Source organism: Excalfactoria chinensis, chromosome 8 (assembly GCF_039878825.1).
Source record: "Excalfactoria chinensis isolate bCotChi1 chromosome 8, bCotChi1.hap2, whole genome shotgun sequence".
NCBI lineage: Eukaryota > Metazoa > Chordata > Aves > Galliformes > Phasianidae > Excalfactoria > Excalfactoria chinensis.
The window spans coordinates 8,488,742-8,513,226 of NC_092832.1; the positions used below are offsets into that span (position 1 = coordinate 8,488,742).

Consider the following 24,485-nt stretch of genomic DNA (forward strand, 5'->3'; position numbering starts at 1 on the left):
TGCTAATAAAAAATGTATTTCTGTACAAGATGTGCTTCTGGATGTATTTCTGTTGAAGAATCCCATTTTCTGTGCTGCGCATTGAGTAACTTTAATATGTGATAAGAGGTAAGAAGCCAACTAGTGTAAAACTGAGATGGTTTAGGCTTTCAGCTCTACGTTAATATCCCCAGTGTGTGTACCCAAAGCCCTGGGGAGGGCTGTTAATTTCTGTTGTTAAATTAACTTTTACCCAGTGACCTGTGTGCTTTCTTCTGGTAGGAATATATAATCCTGTGCCACACAGCTTGCGTCCAAATGGAGGTTACATCTTGCTCAAGCTGAGTTTTCTTTGCAATCCTATTTCGAGGTAGCAGAGTTTATTTGTAAAAAGTGCATGACTTTTAGTAAGGACTCTGAAGTTCTGAATCTGGACACTACAGCTTAAAACAGGGTTTTGCAATGAACCTTTCCCTTCTCTGTATTTACAACATCTGTGGGGGTTTTATTTGATGTGATGGTGTAATTTTTAGAGCTGGGAAGTAAGAATTTCATCACCGATTAATGGTTGGTTTTAATGCTGTTGCTTTCCATTTACAGTTTGTGTCCTCTGAGAACCAGAAATTGTTAAGTTAGCAGAGATGTTTGCTACCTTTCAGCCATGTTCTGCAAAGTAATTCTGTTGAAGCTGTCTGTCGTTATGAACCGATTCCCTCTCTTCCTTTTGGTTATCAAAATGCTCAGCATTCACCATGTTTGTCTTGGTGCCAAGCCAGCTGTGTAGTGCCTGGTGCTGTACTGCTTCCAACCTTAAGCGCTGCTGTTATTTCACTCACACAGCTCTTTCCACTTCCTGCATCAGAGTTAGGTAGGAACAAGCATGCAGTTAGGGTTTACTCCCTATGAAAAGCCAGGCAAGTATTGGAAGGTTGGCCAAGGAGCTTGAAGTATTTTAGGGATTGTCTGCTAAAATAAAATGACTCAGGGACACAAATAGTTGTTTATTTATGGAAGCTCGAGTCTAAGTAAGATTAATGTGTCGTTGAGTGACATTCAGTTATTGCACATGGGCCTTGGATCATACAAGACAGAGCTGCTGCTCATGATGGTGTTTGGAGAGCACTGATAAAAGGAAGGCAGTAGAGATAAACACCACCTGAAATGTAGCAGGTGAGGACGGAAGCTGCAATAGAGGTACCTTTTAACATGCCATCAGTGTACAAACACTGTGCTGCTACTAATTTTAAGCAAGTCTGCAACCAACAATTGGTCCTCTTTGTTAAACTTCAGGATGCAAAACCTCTTTTTAAAGAAGAGAGGGAAGTAACTGTACTTGTTTGTTGTATCGTACGACTCAGAGAAGCCAAAGTTGTTATATGAACTCATGCCTTGTTTTTTCATCTCTGGATACTTGAAGTGATCCTGGCTCCAGACTGGTACACATTATATATTTCAGTCCATTCCTAGCCTAAATCTTTAATTTATCATTTTTTTCCCTAAAAAAAGCTTTTATTTGTGTGCAGATGTTTGCTTACATTAAGTATTGCAGTGTTACAAAATTCATCACAAAGCTTGGTGCTGTTGAGAACATGCTAAAATCCGTTCCTTTTCCAGTCTCTTCTAAAAGCTGGACTAAGTACAAGCAGCTTGACTTTTGCAGGCTTTTGATGGCAGCAAACTAGACGTGTAATGAACAGTCTTTACAGAAAGCAATTAGATCAGCATGGAGACAGCCCAAAATATTAATGCACTGTAATGTGTATTCTTAGTCTCTGTCACCAGACCCCGGTATCATGAAGAAGGATGACACCCTGTAGCCAGTTTTCCTTGTAGACATCAAAGCTCTACAGCAACATATTGTCCACATGCCAGTATGTACAGAGTTCAAAAGCTGTGATTTAAAGTTCTTTAGGCAGCTAAACCTTAACTATCTGATCTATTTAATGCTACTGTTCTATGACTAATTTATTTAGTTTCCCTGTGCTTCTACAGTAGATCTCATCTGTTTTCTTAAGCTTTCGTGCTCTAACATAAATGTTACTCTGGGGTATGTGCTGGAGGCTACTGGAGGATACTCAGGTCCGTGTAAGATACACTATTCGGTTGTCTCTCAGCGTAAATATAATTAAATCACATCCTGTTGTGGCTTAACAATGCGATGGAATTTTTCTGGTTTTAATAAAACAAAAAACACAGTTGCCATTGCTGATCTGTGTGGAAAAGGAAACTTGTGGAGTAGCCTTTGAGCTTGGAGTTTCAAGTTGTTTTGTGTAGCTCTGCCATATCAATCATCATTGTCTCTTTGTCAGCAGCAAAATGCCTTCAGTCTGGGTTGTCCCACTCTGTGCAAACCACAAAATGACTAAGTAGTAATTGAAGATAGATTGCTCTGCTTTGGAAAGGCAGCGGAGTCACCAAGGCTGCTGGGACATGGGGAGGAGTGCCTTTGAACTGTCCCTGTCTGATCTCACAGTCTGAATGCCTGCTAGTATTTGGAGTGTGCTCTGTGCTCTCCTGGAGTGTATCTGCTGATCTGGCATCATCTAGAAGGAATCCAGTTTGTGTGCTGTTGGACTCTGCTGAGTGAAATCAAGCATATGAAGAGGAGTGATCAGGAAATTTGAATCAAAACCACACTTGTAATATAAATGAAAATGTTAATGTAAGACGCTCACAGAAACATGCCATGTATGTGCTTGATGCACATAGAATATGCAGTCTGAGATCAGTTACAGTATCCAAAAGCTGTATAACAGAGCTGGAAAAAGTGCAGAAACAAGTGCTACCATTATGGAAATGGCTTCTATTCAGGAGAAACCAAAAAAGTAGGACTTGGGAAAAGAGCTGATTGTTGCCTATGTATATTACATGGTGAAGTGAAGATGTTGACTTGCTGCCTTGCAAACTTTTAGATATGTATTTACATTGTTTTGATTGATTAAATCAGACTGCTGCTTGAATATCCTTCTTGTGTCCTCTGCCAAGGTTGAGAATGCATCAGAGAACAGAGATGGTGCAGGACCCGTTTGGTTTAATCACCCATGAGCTGCAACTCTTGGAGATGTACCATGATAACCTCTGTGCTGAATATGCTGGCTGATTTGAGGCAGAATGGGGGATGCAAGGCTTTGGACAAAGTAGAGGAGCAGTAATTGTGTGTTAAGTAGAGGCACTTGTAATTGCATGCTATTAACCGGACTCTGAATTGCCTCTCCAGATCAACGTGTTGAGAAGACAGCAGCGCATGATCAAAAACCGGGAGTCAGCCTTTCAGTCACGGAAGAAAAAGAAAGAATACATGCTAGGACTGGAGGCCAGGCTGGAGGCTGCCTTATTGGAGAATGAAAAGCTCAAGAAAGAAAATAGCACATTGAAGAGGCAGCTGGATGAAGTGGTATTAGAGGTAAGAGGCTGCAATGAAGGCTTGACTTGTAATGAAGAAAGCATAATTTGGTTCGTTTCACTTCTGACATACCTTTGTGTGGCTTCTGTTTTTTCCTCTCTAGAACCAGAAGCTCAAAGTATCATCTCCCAAGAGAAGAACCTTATGTGTGATGGTGATACTGGCTTTTATCATGTTGAATTACGGTCCACTCAGGTAAGCTGCCTGGGTTTTCCTCTTTGCCATATTCCTGATGCATTTGCTCCTGATTGTAGTTAGGAGTGATTTTACTGTGTTTGAATTTTAAGTGTAGGCAGCGTTGTATTGTAAAGCCTTGAGCTCAAAGCCTGTCTTCTGTCCCTTATGCTTCTCATGCCTAGGGTCAGACTCATCTGTCTTCTTTTGGAGTCTTTCTCAGCAACAAGACCTGAGTCTTGTACTTCTCATTTCTCTTGAGCTTGGTGATTTGTTAACCAGTGCAGTGTACAGCATTTTGCTCTGTTTATACCTGAAAAGATTACAGACCTGTACTGAGAATCCTTTTAGAGTTGCGAGCTTTAGGAGCTCATTTGTTTATTTGTTCCTATGCTCATCTCAATGCTAATAATTCAAGCTGCTTCTAGCACCCAGTGCTGGAAATCCCTCTGTTCATTCCAGTGCTTTGTAGTGCTGTCCATGAGGTGTGAAAAGCTAAGATGTTACCTTAATATTCTTGTGTTTTGGGTCTGGAAACAATGTTGTTCTCCTTTCTTTCCCTCCAGCAGCTTTTAATAGTCTTCAAGGCTATTTCTTTCCCTCTTATAATCCTTTTGTTGTTGTTCTTTTGTCTTAGGTATTTTGTTGTGAAATTTCAAACCATGCAGATTTATTTCCTCTTATTTATGCATACCTGCCATTAGAGAACAGCTACACTCATAAATATGTAAATCACATTTTGAGCTTTTCTAGCTCCAATGTCTGCTGAAGTGAGATGCTACCAAGCTGTTACTGCCTTGTCTCCAGGTTGGCTGAGGTTCTGAGGGATGTATTCTTTAGCAAGTTAACTGTTATTTTTAAGATGGGAAGTGTGTTGGGTTGGTTGACTCTCTTTTGAACTGGAACAGTGTAGCAGAGGAACAGTGTAGCAGAGGAACAGTGTAGCAGAGGAACAGTGTAGCAGAGGAACAGTGTAGCAGAGGAACAGTGTAGCAGAGGAACAGTTTATTGCTTTTCTCTGTAGTTGACCTGACTTTGGAACGTAAAGGTCTTTTATTTGAATCTGATCACTTGTTCAAAAGGGGAGGATATTTCAGTAGATTCCTTAAAGCCCACGTCAATCTTGGGATTTTTTCACTATTAAGCAGAAAAATCAGCTTCCTGATACTACGTGACTGCTTTTTGTATCCCACCTGCATTTGTAAGCATTACTGCTCATTCAAGAAACACTAATCTTGATGAGATATAAAAGAACCAGAGATCTTCCTGAAGCCAGCAATTTTAGTTGCATCTCCATTACCCGTGACAAGATGGAGTACTGGAAGCTTTTGTTAGTTGTGAGAGACTTGGAAACGGAACAGAAGATGAGAGTGGGAAGTCTTATTGCAGTGCTCTGAAGTTCATGTGTCAGCTTCTCTGCTCCAAGGAGTGAGCACTGAGATTGATAGCAAGGAACTGCTGTCAGGGCAGACTGAAAGGTCAGTTTGTGCTAATTATTTTTGTAACGACTGGTAACTTCAGAAACGTGACAAGGTTGATTTTTTTGACCTATTGGATATTTTGTGAATTAGATAGAGCGAGAAGAAATTCCCAAATGTCTGGTTGCTCCTGGCCAGTGTTAGAGCTGTGTGTGCCAGTGTAACTGCTGAGACTGAATGTGTGGTCTGAATCAGAATTGGATTTAGACAATGAAGAGAAATGTAACTGCATACTAGAAAGGAGTTACAGCTATCTTCATTTTCTTTTTTATTCCCTAGCAGTATGATTAAGCAATCACACTGCAGTTAAAATACTTGGCTGTATCAAGGTGATGTGAACATGGATTGTGCGGTATCCTTTGGAAAGCTCAAAATGTGGGATGTATAAACCACTGCTTCAGATCTCACTCCTCCCAAGTACATTTTCTTACCTTTGTAGGGGTGTTACTGACTTGTAGCACCACGAGTGGGTAATTGTGATTGCTGTTGTGCTCAGTCTGTAACAAGGGAGCAGTTTCCAATACGTGTGTTGTTTTTTATCTTAACATCTGTGCTAGCTTATAGTTCAGCAAAAGAACTTTGTTTCCTCAAGTTAGCTAGCTGCAGAGTATGTAATTTCTGTGCACTATTCAACTGGAGATGAATCTGATTTGAAGCTTTGTGAGATGCTTGCTGTTTCCTCTGTGTCGGAAATTGTCTGCAAACCTGTATGGAGGCACAACAGCATTCAGGCACAAAATGTTTTGGTTCAAACATATTAGCAGTGAATATTGTTTTATTTAAAACCAGCGAACCATTGCAAAGAGAGAGTGACATCTGAACAAAGCAGAAATGTGGGAATTTCACCCCCTAAACTCTGCTGCAGATTTTGTGATTGTCTTAGTTGGCTTTATTGTAAGATACTTTGCAGTTTCGTAATCGGAAGTGATGGGGTTCTTTGAAGGCTGGAGGTAGAACAAAGGAACAGATATAGGTTTTCTACTTAGCTGTCTATTTCTGTCAAATTAGAGAAGCCGGGGAAGTGCCCCTGGTCAGCCCTGCAGACCATTCTTGGCTTCCAGAGGGCTAGCAGAGGAACCCCAGGTAGTCCTTCCTTCCTGCAGGGTGCACGGCCACTTGTTGGCTGTTTGTTAATGATGAGATGTCTGAGATGCTCCATGGAGGACTCTGAAGCTGATTATGGGAAGCAGTCCAGTATGTGGCAGCCTTTGGCAAAGGAATTTAGCACATAAGATTACTCTGCTGAAGGAGAATGCTGCCTGCTGACAAGTATGTTATGTGTGTAGGTAATCTGTAGTGTTGAACTGGTGAATGAGAGAGTGGTGCAGAAAGTCTGGCAGGGAAACCAGTGCATCAGCCCCAAAATACTGCTTGAGAATGTTGGAAGGAGAGTCTAGTCTAGTTCTCACAACCAGTGACAAAGAAGCATTTTTTTGCTCTTGGAAATGGCACCATGTTATCTCTGATAAAGAATGTAATCTAAATGCAGTGAGAATGAGAAATTAATACTTTCTGGTTATGGAAGTGGGTCTTACAGAGTTAACTGTAACTCTGCACTATATTGCACAGTATTACTAAGCTATTCTAAGATTGTTTATATTAAATATTAGTACAAAATCTGAAACTTTGAGTTATTAGAAGTAATTTAGTGGGAATTCTATTAGTAAAAGTTTCAATGTTTGCTTTATACGAGATGAAAGGTGCACAGGAATGTCTCATTTGTGTGTCAACAAACTTATTCTCTAATCTTTGGAAATTATTTATATTTGGATGTAACATATATTAAAAATTTCCTTTTATTATTACTTCAGAATGATTGGTGAGGTGCATGAAGGGAGAAGGGTGCACTTTGATTTCATTCCTTAGAGAGGTCACCCTTTTGCCTCAGCCTTACATACCATGAGGTGCAAGGCAGAAATTGGCAGCCCGCAGTGTTTGCACAAAAGGCAGTGAGAGCACAGGCTTTGGCATGCAGCTGGAGCAGGAAGCACGGCAGCTGGAGGCAGGTATCTGCCCTTGTGCTTGCCTTCTGCAAGAGCATGTGTTGGTCAGCATTGTCAGGTTCTCAGCTGGCTTTGTACCCTGAGAGAGCGCTGACTTCTGGCATTTAGCAGCATCTGATTAGCTGTGCTTTTTCTATTGCTCACCATAGGAAATCTAAAGATTTCCCAGACTGGTGATTTCCATATTACTGTTAGAGCATGCCAGGGTATGAACCAGATCTGAGAATGTGTTAAAACAATGCTGAAACAAATAGAAACCAAACACATGTGCTAGTCTAAAGAATCCACATATTTATTTTAGGAACTGTTTTATTTTTTCTTCTCTGTTCCCATTTGAATATAAATTATTGTGTGCACTCTTTTGAATCCGAGTTGTAGCCCTTCTGATAGAGGCAGCAAACTGCTGGCCTTCTTTCTTTGTCATAGGAACAAAAAAGTAGCAAAGGGAGAATGGTCACAGAAGATGAATTCACTGCATTTCTGCTTCTTGAGGCAGCAATGCCTGTAAGCCTTGCTTGCTTGTGGCCCTAGCATTGCTTGTTTTGACTGTGCTTTCACATTCAGCTAGATGCTTTTTCTTTCACACCAATCAGTCTGCTTGGATCTGCTTGGATTTGCATGGTGATCATCAAACAACAGGTTTAGAATGTTTATAAGGATATCCAGACAGCCAGAATGTCTTAACCGCTACTACAGATATTTAGTGGGCAGAAAAGAAAGAAAAAGACAAAGTTGGAAAGAAGAAGGGCAGATCTATGAAGAGGCTGGAACCAAGGTGATGTGGGTTTATTCTTTTGCTTACAAGTCAGTCATCTCTGCATGGCTGGAATCCCTTTCAAACAGGAAAACAAACTTGATGATGTAACCAAAAATTCTTAAGCTGTGTTTGGGATGGAAGATGACCGAGGTGGTGATTGATGCAGCTAAGTAAAGCTTCTGCTTCAAAATCTCTTGTGTCCTGTTGACCTATAGCAGCTGCACTAGAATTGCTGGCCTTTCTTAGAGGTTTTGATGCAACTCCTCCCCGAAGCGTCCTGATGGGTTTTCCTCTGCTTTCCAGAACTATCCTGGAAATTGAATAAATCTATTTATAGTCCCGAACCACTGAGCAACCTGCAAATAAAGGCACAGCCTGGGTGGCTGGGAAATGGGATTTGCCTGCTGCTGTTGCAGTCTGCAGCATGGAGAATCAGTAGTTTTCAATTCTTGAAAGTCTTAAGGGTGTGTCTCGTTCTTGTTCTGGCAGCACAAGCGTTAGGGAGAAAACAGAAGTAGTAAGGTTAATCATCATCTACTAACAATGAGGAAACCACCCAAGGGTAGTTGGGCTGCATGCTATCCCATCCTGCTCTTTGTAATCATGAGGCAAGCAAAGCATAAATCTTTGCCCATTGGGATGGTGTCCTGCCTAGCCTGCAGGGTTTTGGTTGGTAGTGGTGTAGCCTCTGAGCTTTCAGAGTGCACAGTCTGGGGGCTGCTGGAAGTACCATCCATCATACTTGTGTTGGTGTCTGCGTGGCAGAGCCTTTACTTTAGCTGAGCTATCTGAAGTTAATGCGTGGGAGAGCAGGATTACTCAGAGGTTTCGTGCATTCAGTGGTGGTTTTGTGCACAGTTGCTATTGTTTGAGTCTTAGCACTGGGGCTCCCTGATTAAAGAAACAGAGCCGTCTTACAGCGAGCAGGAGCCTGGGGAGCCGCTGCATACCTCAGTGATGGGATAGTGGAAAGGCAGAAAGCATTTTGGTAGTTCCCTTAAACCGCGAGCTGTGTGGGCAAAGGAGTTAGTCTTGTTACCACTACACCACGTATAATGGTACAGCTGCATGTTTCAGGTTTAGCCATGCAAATTCCTCCCAAAGAAGCCAGTCCTGGGCTGAGGTTCTTGCTGCGATCTGCTTCATACCCCCGTGCTGCCATAGCACTCAAGCTCCACATTATGGTATGCTTTGTAACACCCCAAATGTCCACTCAGAGCAGACTAAAGCCATGTGTCTGTCACCTGCCATAAATGAAAGGCAGTGGCTTGTAACTGCAAGAGAACGTTTGCTTCTGCTGTCCTAACAGGTCTCCCCAAAGGTGTGTGCTGCTCATTCCTTACTCCATCTCAGCTCTAAGTTGAGCAGATTACTTGAAACGATCACTTTTAGATTAGTGGAGGGGCATTTCAGCCAGGTGTCCTGCATGGTGAGTGCTGTCTTCCCACTGTGCTGGTGGTGCCGGGTCAGCAAGTGGAGGTGGGAAAGGAGCATTAAGTCTTGTACCCATGCCCTGTGATTTCTGTCAGCTTCAGGCTGGGCTGTGATCTCTGAACTTGTGCTGACCACTGAAGCATCTAAGAGATGGCCAAGAACAGAAAACCACAAGTCATGGTCTGTACAACAGATTGAGTTTCTCACTCCCTGTTCATCCAGTCCTGGGCTTCTTTACACACAATGAAGAATGCTTCTAAAAGAATATGGAGCCCCTCAAGTGTTTTAAGAGACACAGCAGAAGTCCAGGAAGTCGTTTATGGCTTTAATACCCTTAAGGAGAGAAACCATCTTTGTTATTTGTGACAATGGAAGTGCAAGTTTCAGTGTTGAGCTGAGTGTTCATTTGAGTTGGAGATGGCCCCAAACTCAAAAACTTCTGTGGTACACCTTTGCTCTGGTGTTGGAATTTCTCCTTCAGGAGTGAGAAAAATAAAGCAGAAAAGGACAAGCTGGGAAATTTAGACGTAATGTTTTGTCCCATACCTCTCAGAGTCTCTCTGAATATGTTGATAGCTTGAATAAAATTGAATGCTCTGGATTTTCTTACAGACTACAACTGCAGGAAGTGATTCCTTTCTCCTCCTCCTGCTGATCACAGCCACATGTTCATCCTGGCAGAGCAGTGCCTTGGGCTGGCTGTGCTCCCTGTTTACCTTGTCCTGCTGGTGCAGTCGCAAAGCCTGCACACAATGTCAGACACTCACTGATGCTTTCCTCTTTTTTCCAGCAGTTCATCTGCTGGGGCTGGGAGTGAAGTTTGCAGAGGTTTCACCCTTGATGAATGTTGAATTGCTTTTTAAAGAAAGCAAAACCCAAAAGCACTCAGACGCTGCCCCTCCAGTTCCAATGGCTTTCCTTATCCTTCTCTGCAGAAGAGAGAGCTGGGCTCCCCTCACCACCCCACTTGCAGAGGGGAGCTCTGGAGCAGAGCGTAGTGCCTTGCTGTTTTCTTGGAGCGCCCAAGCAGATAAGTGGTGCCCGTGCTGACAGTGGAAAGTGGGAATACTCTCCAGATAACATTTGGTGTTGTTACAGCCTTGTCTGGAACCAGTCATGGAGAAGATGTCGTCTTCAGAGTCTCCTAGCATTATCACCTTTACCCTGTTGGGAAAAATCCCAGCTCATATTTAGAGACAGTTCTGTCCCCAGAAAACTCTTTGTTATGATATCACTGTTGGCTTTTGTCTAGAAATTGCTGTAGAACTGAAATGTCAGTATTCAAAACTTGAAGTGCACAAGGTTTGTTCAGCCAGAATTAGAACTGAAATTTAGTTCAGGCTCTTGGCAAGGCTTGCTTTTACATTTATCAAACTGACATTCAAACCAAAGAAGTAAAAATACAGCTAAAATATCAGGTGCTATTGGCTTCGTGGAGAAACCGTGACAGGAGGGTTGCTTTTCTTTCCCTCCTATGATCAAATTTATCTACACTTCTGAGCACACATCTGCATGAGGTGTACTTAGTGGGTCATTCTTATTACTTTTTTTTTCCTTGGATCTGATTTTGCATTTTAAATAAAACGATAGCTCAGCCAGCTTGGACAGAGTGTGTGTAGCTGTGTGAAAACCCTTTAATGCCCAACGTATCTGGAATGTTCATATGCAGGCTGCAAAGATTTGATAAGCACTCAGGGTGTGTAAGCATGGCCAAACAGAAAGTGGTCCATTTTCCAGCCTCCAGCTGGTCATCTCCAATAAAGCCACCTCTCAACCTTAAGCTTTCTTGACTTCTAAGCTGGGACAGCTACTCATTTCCTCCAAGTAGTAGAACTTTCTCACAGCAGATATGTTGGTATGCTCTTTTGTTTCCAGGTTTTCATCCTGAGGGCCAACAGAATGAAAAAGAATTTTCTTGCTTCTCCTGTGTCATACTGAAACATTTTTAGCTGAAAATGCTATTTTTTAATAAGCTTTTTTTTTCTGTTCCAAAGGGGGGATTGTCTACCTTCCCTTTTTTTTGTTGTTTCTCTTCTCTATGGCATATTCATAGGTACTCAACACTGACTTCATCTTCACCCATGGTGGGGATGTGGTCTGCAGGCCCTTTTTTTTCCAGCTTGTTTTGCTGCTGTTCTCTGTAGCATGTGCAAAGCTCAGTATGCTGAAGGTGGGCAGGTATTTCCAGGTGTGCCACTATGAGAGAGATCCATCTTTCATCCTAGCTGCTGAAGTGCTCTTTGGTCATTAATGTTGTTTTTCTCACCCTAATCAAAGGAAGGTTATTTCTGATGTCATACCCTCACGTACCTACTTGGCAAGTCTTTGGGAATGAAAAGTCAGAGTAGGATGTTGACTGTTACCTGCATGTCCACTCCTGTCTGTTACCTGAAGATGGAGCCCTGTTTACAAGCAAGCTCTGCAAGTGGACCTTTGTGGGAGGAAGGAAGGAGGAGACACTACACAGTAGAACTACAGAATCTTCTATTCTAATGGGGAGATCTAACAGGACTCCCTAGATAAGTCAGAAATGGAAGACAGGCAGTATTTCATGTTGCAATGAGAGGTTCTTACATAAAATGATGTTTCTTTTGGTATTGGGTCATTAGCACAGTCTAAAGAAGCAAGGAAGGGTGCTTTATATTTCAGATTTTGTGAAAGGTGCTTTTGGTCATCATCATACAAATAACAAAAGGGATAAGAGAGGCAAATGTAGCTTAAAGCTTTGCTTCAAAAGAAGAGAAGAATAATAATATAAATAATATCATATTTTACCCTCAAGTTGTGTGTGTGTGTATGTTCTCAGAACTGGGGCCATGCTTTTTGCCCGTAAGGACATTAAGAGATTTTTCTGTTCTTCTCCTTTATTTCTTGCTGCTGAAGAAACCATCTTTCATGTTGAAACATCCCACACTTAACAAAGATGAAATTTTGAGGCAAAGCTTACAGTGTCTTTCCCTAGATTAAAACTGACAATGAAGTTAGGGGTGTGTGTGGCTTTGAGTGGCTGTTGAGATAAAGTAGCTAAACAAGGGAAAAAGTGAAGATTATGTATAATTGCAGAGAGGTGTGTATCTATTTCCTTGGTGGACTTGGTTTGGATTTCTCTAGTTCTGTTGAGCATCTGGAATGTGTGTTATGTGTGATGTTTCACCTTAGACTTGTCACCTCCACTAGCTGAAACCTGTAACAATAAGAATTAGCATTGCAGAACTGTCTTGCAAGGAAGAAGAAAGAACCATCTTGGAAAAAAAAATGCAGATTTGGTACAAGTCTTCTGATTTGGTTGTTAACAAGCTTGAACTGAGGAATTACATGGCAAGTTTCTCTGGTTTGAAGTGTCAGTTTAAACAGGAAGGAAGAGAAGTAGGACAGTGTGAAATGCCATACCCAGCAAGTTTACCAACAGCGGTCATCTCATTCACTTGGAGCTGTAGAGAAACAGGTTGCAAGAGACTGCTGAAACTTTCAGAGCTTCTGTGATGGATGTTTTTGGTTTCATTACTAAAATTCTGTCAACCTGTATCTGTCAGGGCTCAAAATTAGTTAGAGTAGGGGCCCCAAACCACTTCACAGATAAAAGGTTTCCAGCAGGAATTCATGGCATCCCTTTAGGTGTCAGCCTTAATTTTGAGATCTGATTCTGTCTCTAGTTGCTACCAGCTGAACTAGTGCTTCATTGAAAGTGAAGGAACACGGTCTCATAAAATTGAGTAGGTCATGGGGATTGGTTCTGTGAAATTGGGTAGCCTGACATTGGAGAATGCACAAGGCTATGAACAAGCCATCCAGCTTTCCATTCTATGCATTAGAAGCAATGAGACTTCTGGATGCTAGTGTGCATGTACAATAAGGAAGCTGTCTATAAGTACTCTCCTGCTCACTGTCCCTTCCGTGAAAACAGCTTAAAGGTTTCTGCTGCCTAGGTTCTGTGCTGCTGCCTAGAAACCTGAGGCAGTCCAAGCAACATCAGCATGTATCTGGATTGCCCTGCCTTCCACAGCTTTGCCAAACGTGACACAAATACTCACGAGGAGACTTGGGTTGCTGTTTACAGGACCACAAGCACGTTGGCAAAAGAGAGGGAGGGCTAGGAGCTAGGTCTGCAAACCTCCTGCTTGGCTGGGGACTACTTAACCTCCTGTCCTTGCTAGTTTTTGTTTTTCTTTGTTATTACTTTTTGCATTCATTGCCTGTTGCAGTTTGATGCCATGTAAAAAACAGGAAAATAAGACCTTCCCCTGTAGGGTTTATGCTCTGCTACACAGGAGGGATGGGGCATGAATCAAAATGTACTCTGTAAGTAGTGATCAACATGCCTGGCAAGGTCCTAATCGGCATACTGGGGTCCCTCATGCATTTTTGCTGTGTTGCTGCTGGCAGTGTTCTGCTGTTGTCGGCCAAGAGGGTTAGGGCTTCATTTTGATGTGTGTTTCAGGAAGCAGCCGTGTTTGCAGAAGAGTAAAGCTAGCCTCTGGGAAGGACAAATTGAAGTAGTGCTTTTGTGCTTACAGGATCTCTCACTCATAAATAGCCTTTCTGAATGAGGATATCATCAGTCTCGTGTAACAGTTGTCTTGTTTTTCCAGCTCACGTTTTAAGTTCTGTCCTGCTTTGCCTCTGGGCGTTCTTATGCTGTGTGGCTGCCTGAGCAGGCTCCAGGAGAAGATGCTGCAATCAGTGCAATGTAGACCAGATAGGCAGGGTACATGGGACCATGCCCCACTGCCACTGCATTGTCAACCCTGCAGTTGTCTGTAAATCCACGTAGAATTGAGCTTCATGTACAGCTTTGCTGAACATCTGGCATAATATTCCAAGCCAGCAGCTGCACAGGATTTGGGAGCTGTATTTTCTTTACATATTGTACTTGTATAAACTATGTAAATTGACTTTGAGGCTGATGAAAGTGGAAGTGTGGAGTACTTTATTTGTATATAGGCAATTTTCTTATGCCTGCAGATCTAGGTTACAGGTTCATTTCAATTTCTTTAGGTGAAGTTTAAGACAAGAGAACCAGAGCCTGTAGGAGGGGGGTTGGAGCTTGATGATCTTTGAAGTCCCTTCCAACCCGAGCCGTTCTATGATCAAAACCCTTCAAACAAGTAAAACTGAAAAAGGGAACAGACTTGTTTTCTCTACTGGTGCTCAGAGTGATAGACTTGCAGATCCTTTGTATATAAGGGATACGTCTGTTGTGTTTTCCAGTATATTTGAAAAAGATCCCAATGGAGTTGATTCCACCGTGAGTTCCAACCACCGGACCAGAAATCTCCTGGAGTTCTCAGCTAGCAAGGAGCCCAGCCCAGCTCACAAAATACCCATTGACATCATTTCTGAGAAGATTAACAGGTGAGATGAAGACTTTTCATGTGTTGTAGGTGGCAGAGATCAATGATGCTTCTTTAGCTCTTCTGTTTGATTTTTTTTGCCATGATCTTTATTTTGGCTTGCGTGGTTAAGATACGTCTTAGTATCTTTTATTCCTGTTCAAGCTGTAGTGCTTAATTTCTTAGTTACTTGAGAGAAAATCAGGGAAATTAATGGCTGAGAGTTCTCTGAACTTAACTAGTACAGTACTTCTTAAAAAAATCTGAGTCCAACCTTATGCTTACCATTATTTAATTATATAGTTGCTTTAAAGTTCCTCAATCTCTAGCACTCAATGCATAAGTGAACATATAATTGTCTCCAGACTGAAGGCTGGCTAATCCAGCTCATGTTTTCCACTTATAGGATCTATCCTATCAGATTGTCCCTTTCAGTAGAGTATTTTGGCTGGTTGAACAAAGCCAGGCACAGATGTGCAGAAGGCTTTAGTACTGCCATGCAGAAAGACGACAATAAATCACAAACACTTTAACGCTGTAGCCATGGTGAGGGCTTTGTGTCCTGTGTGGCACGTTTCAGACCATGACTTATGTGACATGGTTGTAAGCAGTTCTCCTAGGAGGCTGTGCTGGTGCATGTGTACCTCCTCCTCTTCTTTAACCCTGTTTTTTTGCAAGCAGTGAGCTCTTTGCTGCATATTCTCCTTTATCACTTTTAGATACGGTAAGCAGGAGAAGCAGATGGGGAAAAAAAGGTAAGGGAGCAGGATGTGAGTAAGTCTTTCATAAGGTCTTACAACTGATATTTTTCATCTTGTAGGAGCTACGTGTCTGTCAAATTCATGATGACTAAGGCTGTTATACCTATACCCTCTCAAGGCAGGATGTTATGGGTATTTGGTGATAAATAGTTAAATCAGTGAAGTAAAACAGATAATGAGGGGGAAGGAATGTTATTCTTTGTTTTGTTACTGAAAGTTCTAAGGATTTTTGCATTGAAATCCATGTTCTTTTTCACATTTTCTCAAAGCTAAGCCAGCTGCTGGAAGCTGTTGGAGATGTTTGGGAAAACAGTCCTCTCTGCTTGGCTTTAATATAGTTTCTGGTTTCTACATTGTCATATAGTTTGTACTCTTTCTATCTGTATGGTTTAAATGGCTAATGATATTCCTGTATTCCAGTGGCAAATCCTTCATAGCTCTGGAACGAAAGAGAAAGTTGCCTCTGCTAAGATCTCACAGTTTGCATCTTATGATGAATATTTTATGGGCTGCAATCCTTTTCAGTATCTGGCCTGCAAGGGAAGAGATTTTGGAACTGCTAATGCTCATCTCTCTTCTGGGGAGTTGACTAAGACCACTGTGTTCACCAATTTTAAAGGTTTTATAGGAACAGCCATAGCCTTTGTTTTACCTTTGGTTTACCAGTGGTCATTTTCTCATCCCTGTGTTTGCTCAAAGTTCCATGGAAAACTTCTAAGGGTTTCTTGGTATCTTTCTTTTCCCCAGATATGATAATTCTGTGTCTGACAACAAAGCATTGATGATAGTATCAGAAGAACCACTGTTGTATATTTCACCTCCACCACCACCCTGTCAGCCCCTGATCAACCGGACGGAGTCACAAAGGTGAGCCCATGACTTTTTTGGAGCATTTAAGCTACCATTCAGGTGAGTGGATAAATGGCTTTGGGTAATGCTGTTATCCATTCACAGTATTCATCCAGTCTGTGAGCAATGCGTCTGCAGGTGTTTGCACTGTCCAATGTCTACTACCATGGAGACAGGAGATCCACTCTGATCTTTTTAATCTTCTGATGCTTTTAGCAATGATTTTCACTCAATGTTCTCAATGGTCACTTAGCAATAACTGAACAACAGTTTGCTGGTTTCCTGGAGGTTTTTAATGACTTCAGAAAAATTTCATATGCGGAAGCATTCACAATATGGAAATCACAGCCAACTGAAAAGCACATCTGTCAGATATATGTAAAAGATGGTCTCCTACCCTTCAGCCTCTGATACAAGCAAACTTAACTTGTCATTGCAGATCTGCTTTATTTATTGTTAGGAGATGCTTAGCTCCATTTTATTTCTAAAGAGAAAATGTAATTTCTCTAAATTTAATTCCATTGTGCTTTGTCCTTACTTCCTTAAATTTATTAGTGATATTTTAGCTTTCTTAACCAATCTTTAATCTTGATCTGAGAGTCTTTTGATTTTAAATTTCAGTAGTCTTTCCAGTAATTTCATAGAATCACCAGGGTTGGAAAAGACCTAAAAGATCATCCAGTCCAACCGTTCACCTATTACCAATAGCTCCCACTAAACCATGTCCCTCAACACAACATCCAGTCATTCCTTGAACACCCCCAGGGTCCATTCCAGTACCTGACCACCCTTTCTAAGAAGTAATACTTCCTAATTCCAGGCTGAACATTGTCAACTCCTTCAGCCTCTCCTCATATGGTCTGTGCTCCAGACCCCTCTCACCAGCTTTGTTGCCCTCCTCTGAACACGTTCCAGGGCCTCAATGTCTTTCTTGCCATGAGGGGCCCAAAACTGGACACAGTACTTGAGGTGCAGCCTCACCAGTGCTGAGTACAGGGGGACAATCACCTCTCTGCTCCTGCTGGCAACAAGAATTACTGTTCATTGGGCAGAAGAAAATACCGCATCTGCTGTGTTAAAACATCCATAATTCCAGTGCTTTATGGATACTTAGGCAGTTGGACTCCATAGTCTTCATAGGTTCACTCCATCTGAACCACTGTATTCTATTATGAATTCCCTCATAAATTGAGTCTTTCAGTTAAATTTGCTTATTCCGATGTTAAGAGATAGTAAGGCAGAAGAGTACTAAACTGCTGTGTCTTTTAAGCGTTCTCTATAATTAAGAAGTTCTGCCACTGTTGTTTAAAATATCTGTTCATGCTGTTGCTTTTTTATTTTTTGCTTGCTTTGTTTCCAGGCTGAATCATGAACTTCGAGGATGGGTTCATAGACATGAAGTGGAAAGAACAAGGTCTAGAAGGAAGTCCAATAACCAGCATCAGAAAGCAAGGGTTATGCAGGTAGGCAGGATTTTTACTCATGACTCAGTATCACAACAGAATGAATATGCACATCTCTACAAAATCTGTAGATTCTTCACACCATGTACCTACTTTGCATGGTATCAACCTCTATTATTTGTTTCTGATCAGATTGGCCATGTTAAAACACTTGCCTTTTGCTTTGTCTCAAGCTTGGTTGCTGCTCGCCATTTCAGTTATTCTCACCAGTGGAAAAAATATCCATGTGTTGTTCAAGGTCACTCTACCTCCTTAGACATTCCCTCTGCTACAGCTGTGCATCATGTTTTATGTAGTGCCAAACCAAGAAAATGTTTACTGTTTTCCATTGGTGTCATCTTCTTTTCCCCCTTTTTTCAGAGCTCTGTTAGTGAGAAGGTGCATTCCCAACTGATGACCATGCCTTACACAGACACAAGCCTCAGGTAAGGCAAAACAACTTGTTTGTAGTTGCTTTCTACTTAATAATTGAGTGAGATGCTAGCTACATTTATTGGCCTAATTTCTGTACCTCAGCAGTTGCTGCTGCTTGTAATTCAAACTTTGCTTAAAGGAATCTGGTATCAGAGCTTTGCTTTTCCTGGGTCTTTCTACCAATGAATCTTAATGATGTCTTTACTTCAATCTACAGGGTCTCTTTCTAGACAGATTTGAATCTGCAAGGGAAGATTAAAAAAAAGCAGGGACAGAAGCATTTTATAAGAAAGTTTCTAAGCATCAGCAGTCCAATAAGACAACAGTTTCACTGTCTTTAAGAGTAAGAGCACTGTAGTTAGCACCGAATACATTATTTGGATGAAGTGTCATTATATCTTACATATATAGTTTTACTTCATCTCCTGGTTTTCCTTGCTGATAATTAGAACATGCTAATTTGGAGTTTCTTGACTCTTCTTCGCCTTTACCTGCATATGTCCTGTCTTTTTGCTGGAGGATTGGGAAAAAATGGAGAGAAAAGCTTAAGGGAAACAAAAATTCTCTTTCCTGTATTCTCTGTGACAGTGCTTAAAAGGATCTCTGCTTTGAAGTGGCAAGGAAGAGTAAGGAAAATGGAGTATAAAGTAGACTTTATGGAGAGAAATACCTGAGGTGTTGCCACTGAAAGTGAGGCAGCTGCAGCCCTTGCCATTTTCATTGCAGCTTTGAAAGTAAAATCATCCTGGAGAAAAGCAGTGAGCTGTAGGGAGGTGTTGTGGAAACCGTGCTGCCAAATTCTGATTTGTCTTGACTAATTAAGTCAATAAACAAAAAACCCACTTTTATAGTTCCATGGACAGATGAAGGACATCCATTTTAACTGAAAACCTGAACCAACAAGTTTGTCCTTATAGCATAGGGTAGTTTAATATATATACCTGCATTACTCTTGAAAGAAATGTAGCGGTATAATTAAAAGCAGTCTGACGTAATGCAGCTCAGCATGGAATATTGTACTGTGCTCAGAATTAAGTGAGTTGCTTTTTGTGTTGTCTTTTTTTTAACTGGAGGATTGATGTTTAAATGAAGGAGACCATTGAGTGAGTCACAGCAGTTACATGCTGTGACTGTCCTGGAACAGCTGAGAGCATAGAAAAGACCTCCAGTTTCTCCCAAAGACATCAGTTACTACATGCTCTGTGAAATCACAGAGTAGCAGAATAATTTAAGTTATTAAGGGATCTCTGGAGAGATCCAGTCCAACCTCCTACTCCAAGTAAATTTAACTTCAAAGTAAAATCAAGTGGTTCAGAGCAGTGTCCAGCTGAGCTCTGAATATCTCCTGAAGCAGAGATGCCACCAGCTGTGTAGGCACTTGTCCCAGTGCTAAACCACTGTCAGTGTGAGATATTTTTCCCCTGTAGCCACTTGGAATATTTCCTGTAGTAATTTGTGGCTATTGACTCTTATCCCTTCACTGTGCATCACTGTCTGAAGAGACTGTCTCAATCTCCTTTACAAGTTTCCTGATACGTAACTTAAGTACATATAAATGGCTCTGAAGCTTTTATTAATGAATGAAATGCCTTTATTTATATTCTACTCTCAAGACTTTCATTCAGTATTTGTTTTGTGATTAGAAAAATAGTGACCATTGCCTTGTAGATCACCCCTGCTGGTGACCTATAAAACTGTGGTTCTTGATGCTTAAAGCACAGTGTCCACAGCTTCACTCCTTAAAACAAGCACTCTTGCCATATACTTGTGCACTGTAATGCGGAAGAAAGCATCCTTCTAACTTCAAAAGTGAGAAAGATTCATTTATCCTGAAATAAACAGCCAGATTCAGCATCACTGTTTGGAGATGAAGTTTAATACACAGTATTTCCTGTGATATTCTGTTACTAAGTGTATAGTTGGGATAATACAAGTGTATAGTTGGAATTATAGAGCAAATAGCCAGAGGGTATCTAAAAAAAGACTCACCAGTGCTGAGGCTTTCAGTTGAGATGGATGCTCACCAGTGTTGAAGCTCACCACAAAAACTCTACAAAGGAGCAATCTCCAGAAAGAGATGCTGCCCTAGTGGTGGTCAGCCCATAAATGGGGTCTGGTCAAGCTCCAGCCCTTCCAGGAGCACAGCTGAATTACCTTCACCTGTGCTCCTGCAACTGACTCTTTGCTTGCCTCAGGTGGTTACCCAGAGCTTCAGGCTGTGATCAGCAGTTTCCCTTACACTAAGAAACAAGTAGTTTTGAGCCTGTTTCAAGTCCTGAATTTCTCCTGTCCTTTCATGAAGCAGTCTGTGGTGGCTACCCTTAAATGCACGAAGGTCAGCACGGTATAATGCCAGTAATCTGCTGGTAATACCTGCAGTTCTGAACTAGTGATAGACATGGAACTCCTTTACCTTGCTGAAGGCCCATTGGTTTCCATCTACTTTGTTGTTCCATCCCGTGGCTGGATTTCAAGTTATAAAAGGCTGTTTTCCAGATCTAGCTGGATCTTCTGTAGCGTGGGCGAGAAAACGGAACTGTGGGACCTATTTCAGTTTTCAGGATGTGTTTTACGGAGCAACACGTGGGTGTTACATCTTCTACTGCAGTAGAACTTCAATGCTGAATCTCAGGGGTATTCCCATGGGCCTGCGTGCTTTTACGAATGAGCAATCAAGCTCAAATTAGCTTGGGTCTTTGTTTCCTGTGTGTGAAGGATGTGATCTGATTCTTCACTTGCGTAGTTTTGCTAATGAGGGTGTACAGAATAGAGCTGTCTACTCTTGATCCCCTGGATTTTCACCTCCCCATCTCATAAGAGAAGCCTGGTTTGGCAGCTGCGCTCCTATCTTAACAGGGCCAGATGAGCAGTAGGAACGGAGAGAATGATGGCCTGCTATTACTACTGCTCAAGAAAATCACTTGATGATAGATTTGAGCCTTGTCTGAGGGGCGTAGTTATGTATAATTTAGAAACATACCAAAATAATCTATATCAGCCACCATAGCTCAGAATCTGGGTCAGCACCAGATGGCTTGGGGAGGAATAGTCTCATCAGTGTTTTTGCCACAAATACTGCAAACAGATAGTATGCTATTAAAGTGGGAAAGAATTAAAATGACTGGTTGGAGATCCAGCTAATGGTTTGTCTAAGTACAGCTTTCCAATTTGATTAAATGTGGTATTTTTGAATGGGAGCAGGATGATAACAAAATGTGCTGGGAATTTCTCACCTTTCCAAGATAAACAGTGGATTTCATGACTTGCTAGTGTTTTCACACAGAATGCTTTTAACAGTGTATTTTCCTTACTGTATTTTTTCCTTTCCTGGGATATTTAAGATGAGAATTGAGGAAAAGATAAGCCAGGATTACATGAATGCTGTGAATGTCTTCTTTTTACCCACTGTCTAAACTGAAAATGAAGAGCAAGTCTTTGAGCTGACCAGAAATAGAGAGAAGGTGGATGAGGGAGAAGATGAGATTGTCACATGAAAAGTTCTGTTTGTGTTTAACTTGACACTCCTACACTTCAGTAGATCTCTGTATCTAATACGCTTCATGCTCCTTCAGTGGGTAAAGAGGTGTTGTTTTTTGGAACACAGGTGTTTTAAAGCCATTTTCTTACTTAAGTTAACTTTCTTGTGTCTAAAATAATTACTTTCTTCCCTTCTTTTTTTCAGCAGGAACTCAGGGAATGAGCTGCAAGTGTATTACGCCTCTCCAAGGAGCTATCAAGACTTCTTTGAAGCTATTCACAGAAAGGAAGATACATTCTATGTGGTGTCGTTTCGCAGAGTAAGTGAAGCAGTTGTTCATTGCTGGTCTTTTATATGACTCCCTCACTGTTACACTGTGTGTCTTGTGACAAGAGATGTAGTCAAACTTGATGCTAAACTTGCTTCTTCATAAGTGATGGTTCACACTAAAATGGCCGGATTGTGGTCTTCTCAAATATGCCTGTCACAGTAAGAGTGTTTTGCAGAAAACATTGCAATGCAAGGGCAATACAGCATGGGAATGTATGAGAAATGCAGGGACAGTGGAAGCAGGATTGAGGTAGGAGTGTCTGGGGGTGAGAGGCTGTCTGCAAAGAAATGTCATTCTTCTTTGCAGTTTTTAAGGGAAAACAGCAATGTGATTTTATCAGGTAAGCGGTAGGTGAACTCGGTGTATTATGGGTGAGTTTCTAATGGGACTAATTGTTAGACACCTTTATTGAAAGGTTAATATTGACTGGCAGAATTCATACCTTAAGTAAGCAAGTTGTTCACATTCATCATAGTTGCAATAGGAGTACTGAGCCTTGAGGTTGAATAATTTTTTCAACACAGTCATAAAATCCTTCAAGGCCAGTATGTGATTCCTGCTGCTCTGCAAGAATTCCAGTGGAGAATTCATCGCTCTTCCTGTGCCTGCTCATTTTTCCAGATGTGCAGTGCTTCTATTATGGATTATGCAGGCAGGGAGGAGATTGAGGAACACAGTGACAGTTTGGAGAGAGAGTCTGTGCGTGGCCATGCTCGGGAAGCTCTAAAGAGGCAGAACCTTTTTGTGTGTATTGTAAGCGTGTTAAGAGCTTTTAGCATGTGTGTCAGTATGGAGGCACAGAGCTGTGCTTAAAGGCATTCAGTTGTGCATGTGTACCTCATTGTATTGTGGCAGTCAGTCCTGGTAAGTGCTTCAGGATGGTGTGAACAGGTATCTTACTACAGCATTTAAGGAGTTGCTTCTGCAGGGTGCAAAGTACAGGACCCTCAGCCCAACACATCTCGTGTGGATGTGTTTCAACCCTCTATTCATATGGAGTGTTCAGAAAGTATCACCATCTGTTTTGTGTCATCTTTTGAGTTTTGCTTGCCTTTTTGAACTGCTTGCTATGGGACTGCGGATGTCCCATGCTTCAGTGGCATCCTAGGTCCTCTTGCTGTGCCTGCCCAGAAGCTTGAGGCAGGTAGGGGCAGCTGTAAAGCACTGGAGCAGGCTGCAAGGAAATTGGAAATAAAGGAAAGATGCTCAGGCAAAGAGGGTTCTGCGAGGCTTTTTGCTATTGCCAAACAGGCAAATAATTGGCCTTGCCAATTTCTTCCTCTCAGGCATTTGTGATTTTCAGTTTGAGACAGGTGAGCTCTTGTGCAGATATACAGGACAGGCTTGTGCTACAGCTTTGGTAGGCACGTTCTCACATCCACAGTACACTTAGCAACAGTAAAAGCTATTTTAAAACTGGAATTCTGAGCGTTTGATGACACTTTCTGTGCTGAAAAGCTGAGGGGTCTTGGTGCAATGAAAGCTACCAGAGTGAAAAGGTGCTTGGGGTCTAGTGACGGAAATCATTAGAGCAAACAGTGGTTCAGGCAGCAGCTGGTGGGTGGGAGAATCTATTTCCTTTGTTTTGTAGAGGTCTTGATGAATTCTGAGACTTGTCTGTAATGCATATTTGGCCCAGACGTGAGTCTGGGGTCTTACCTTGCTAAGCCTCCTTGCTATTTTGTTGTTGTAACATTAGAATTATTATATACATGCTTATTCTCAGCTAATGTTTGCTTAGGATCCTGCAACATCATATTTCTTCAACATGAAAGTGTCCTGAGTGATAGGAGGCAGGAAGCTGGTAGGTAGCTGCAGCTACAGCAGCTCATCCACATACAAGCAGTCCTTGCCTGAGGTCGGTGGAACCCCTCAACAAAGACAGTAGCTGGTATTGCTCCTGTGACATTCTCAGCTGCCCTCTTTTGTCATGGCTTCAGGCATGGGCTTGGACAGGGTGGCATGCATATGTGTATGCTTATGCAAGGCCAGGAGCTTGTGCATTGCCAAGTCTCTGGTGCCTGTTTAAGAGCATTGTATTATACGCACACAAGGAACTCAGTTATGTGTTGGCATGTCCCGCAGGAAGCCGCTCTTGTGGCAGTAGAAGAGTGCCTGTGGCCACTATTCAGCCAACAATACTATGCAGAGCATCTTCAACTCCCAGCAAAGCTGGTTTGCACCCTGAGTTAGAGAGCTGTACTTCAAAGCTGAGAATGGAAATGTCTTCTCTTGCTTCAGCTGAAGACTTCTCCCCCCATCTTCAAAGGGAAGATAAAGAATTCACAAATCAGAATGCATGACTTCAGTTTCCAGACAGTGATAACAGTGATTGGCATGCAGATTTTTGTTGCCTTTTGCATAGATACATTTGTCATACTGTTTCTAAAATGATTATTTAGAAGGAAATTGCTGGATCTGAGATGCTATTTCTTCCTGGCTCAGGAATCTTCTGTCAGCCTGCCCTGTGTAAATCAATAGATGTACATATATAAGTAAGTTTGTGTAACACATCCTTCTTTGGTGTAGTCTGCAGTAACTTTCTTACTATGTGAGATATCAGTATTTAGAAAAGATTCGGGCAAAAGAGAAAGAAATAGTGGTACTTTTGTTAGGATTAGGCTTTTATTA

General features: G+C 41.7%; 1 protein-coding gene across 2 annotated transcripts in view; it reads left to right on the forward strand.

Annotated features, from left to right (window-relative positions):
* ATF6 (activating transcription factor 6) overlaps positions 1-24,485 on the forward strand; it is a 71,087-nt gene that overhangs the window by 7,943 nt on the left and 38,659 nt on the right. Inside the window, exons 8-14 of one of the 2 annotated variants that reach the window (XM_072343133.1) lie at positions 3,197-3,382; positions 3,486-3,577; positions 14,437-14,580; positions 16,067-16,186; positions 17,529-17,631; positions 17,992-18,056; positions 21,728-21,842. In XM_072343133.1, the coding sequence (XP_072199234.1) occupies positions 3,197-3,382; positions 3,486-3,577; positions 14,437-14,580; positions 16,067-16,186; positions 17,529-17,631; positions 17,992-18,056; positions 21,728-21,842 (825 nt within the window). The remainder of the gene's footprint in view (positions 1-3,196; positions 3,383-3,485; positions 3,578-14,436; positions 14,581-16,066; positions 16,187-17,528; positions 17,632-17,991; positions 18,057-21,727; positions 21,843-24,485) is intronic. The other variant, XM_072343134.1, reaches the window with a different exon arrangement.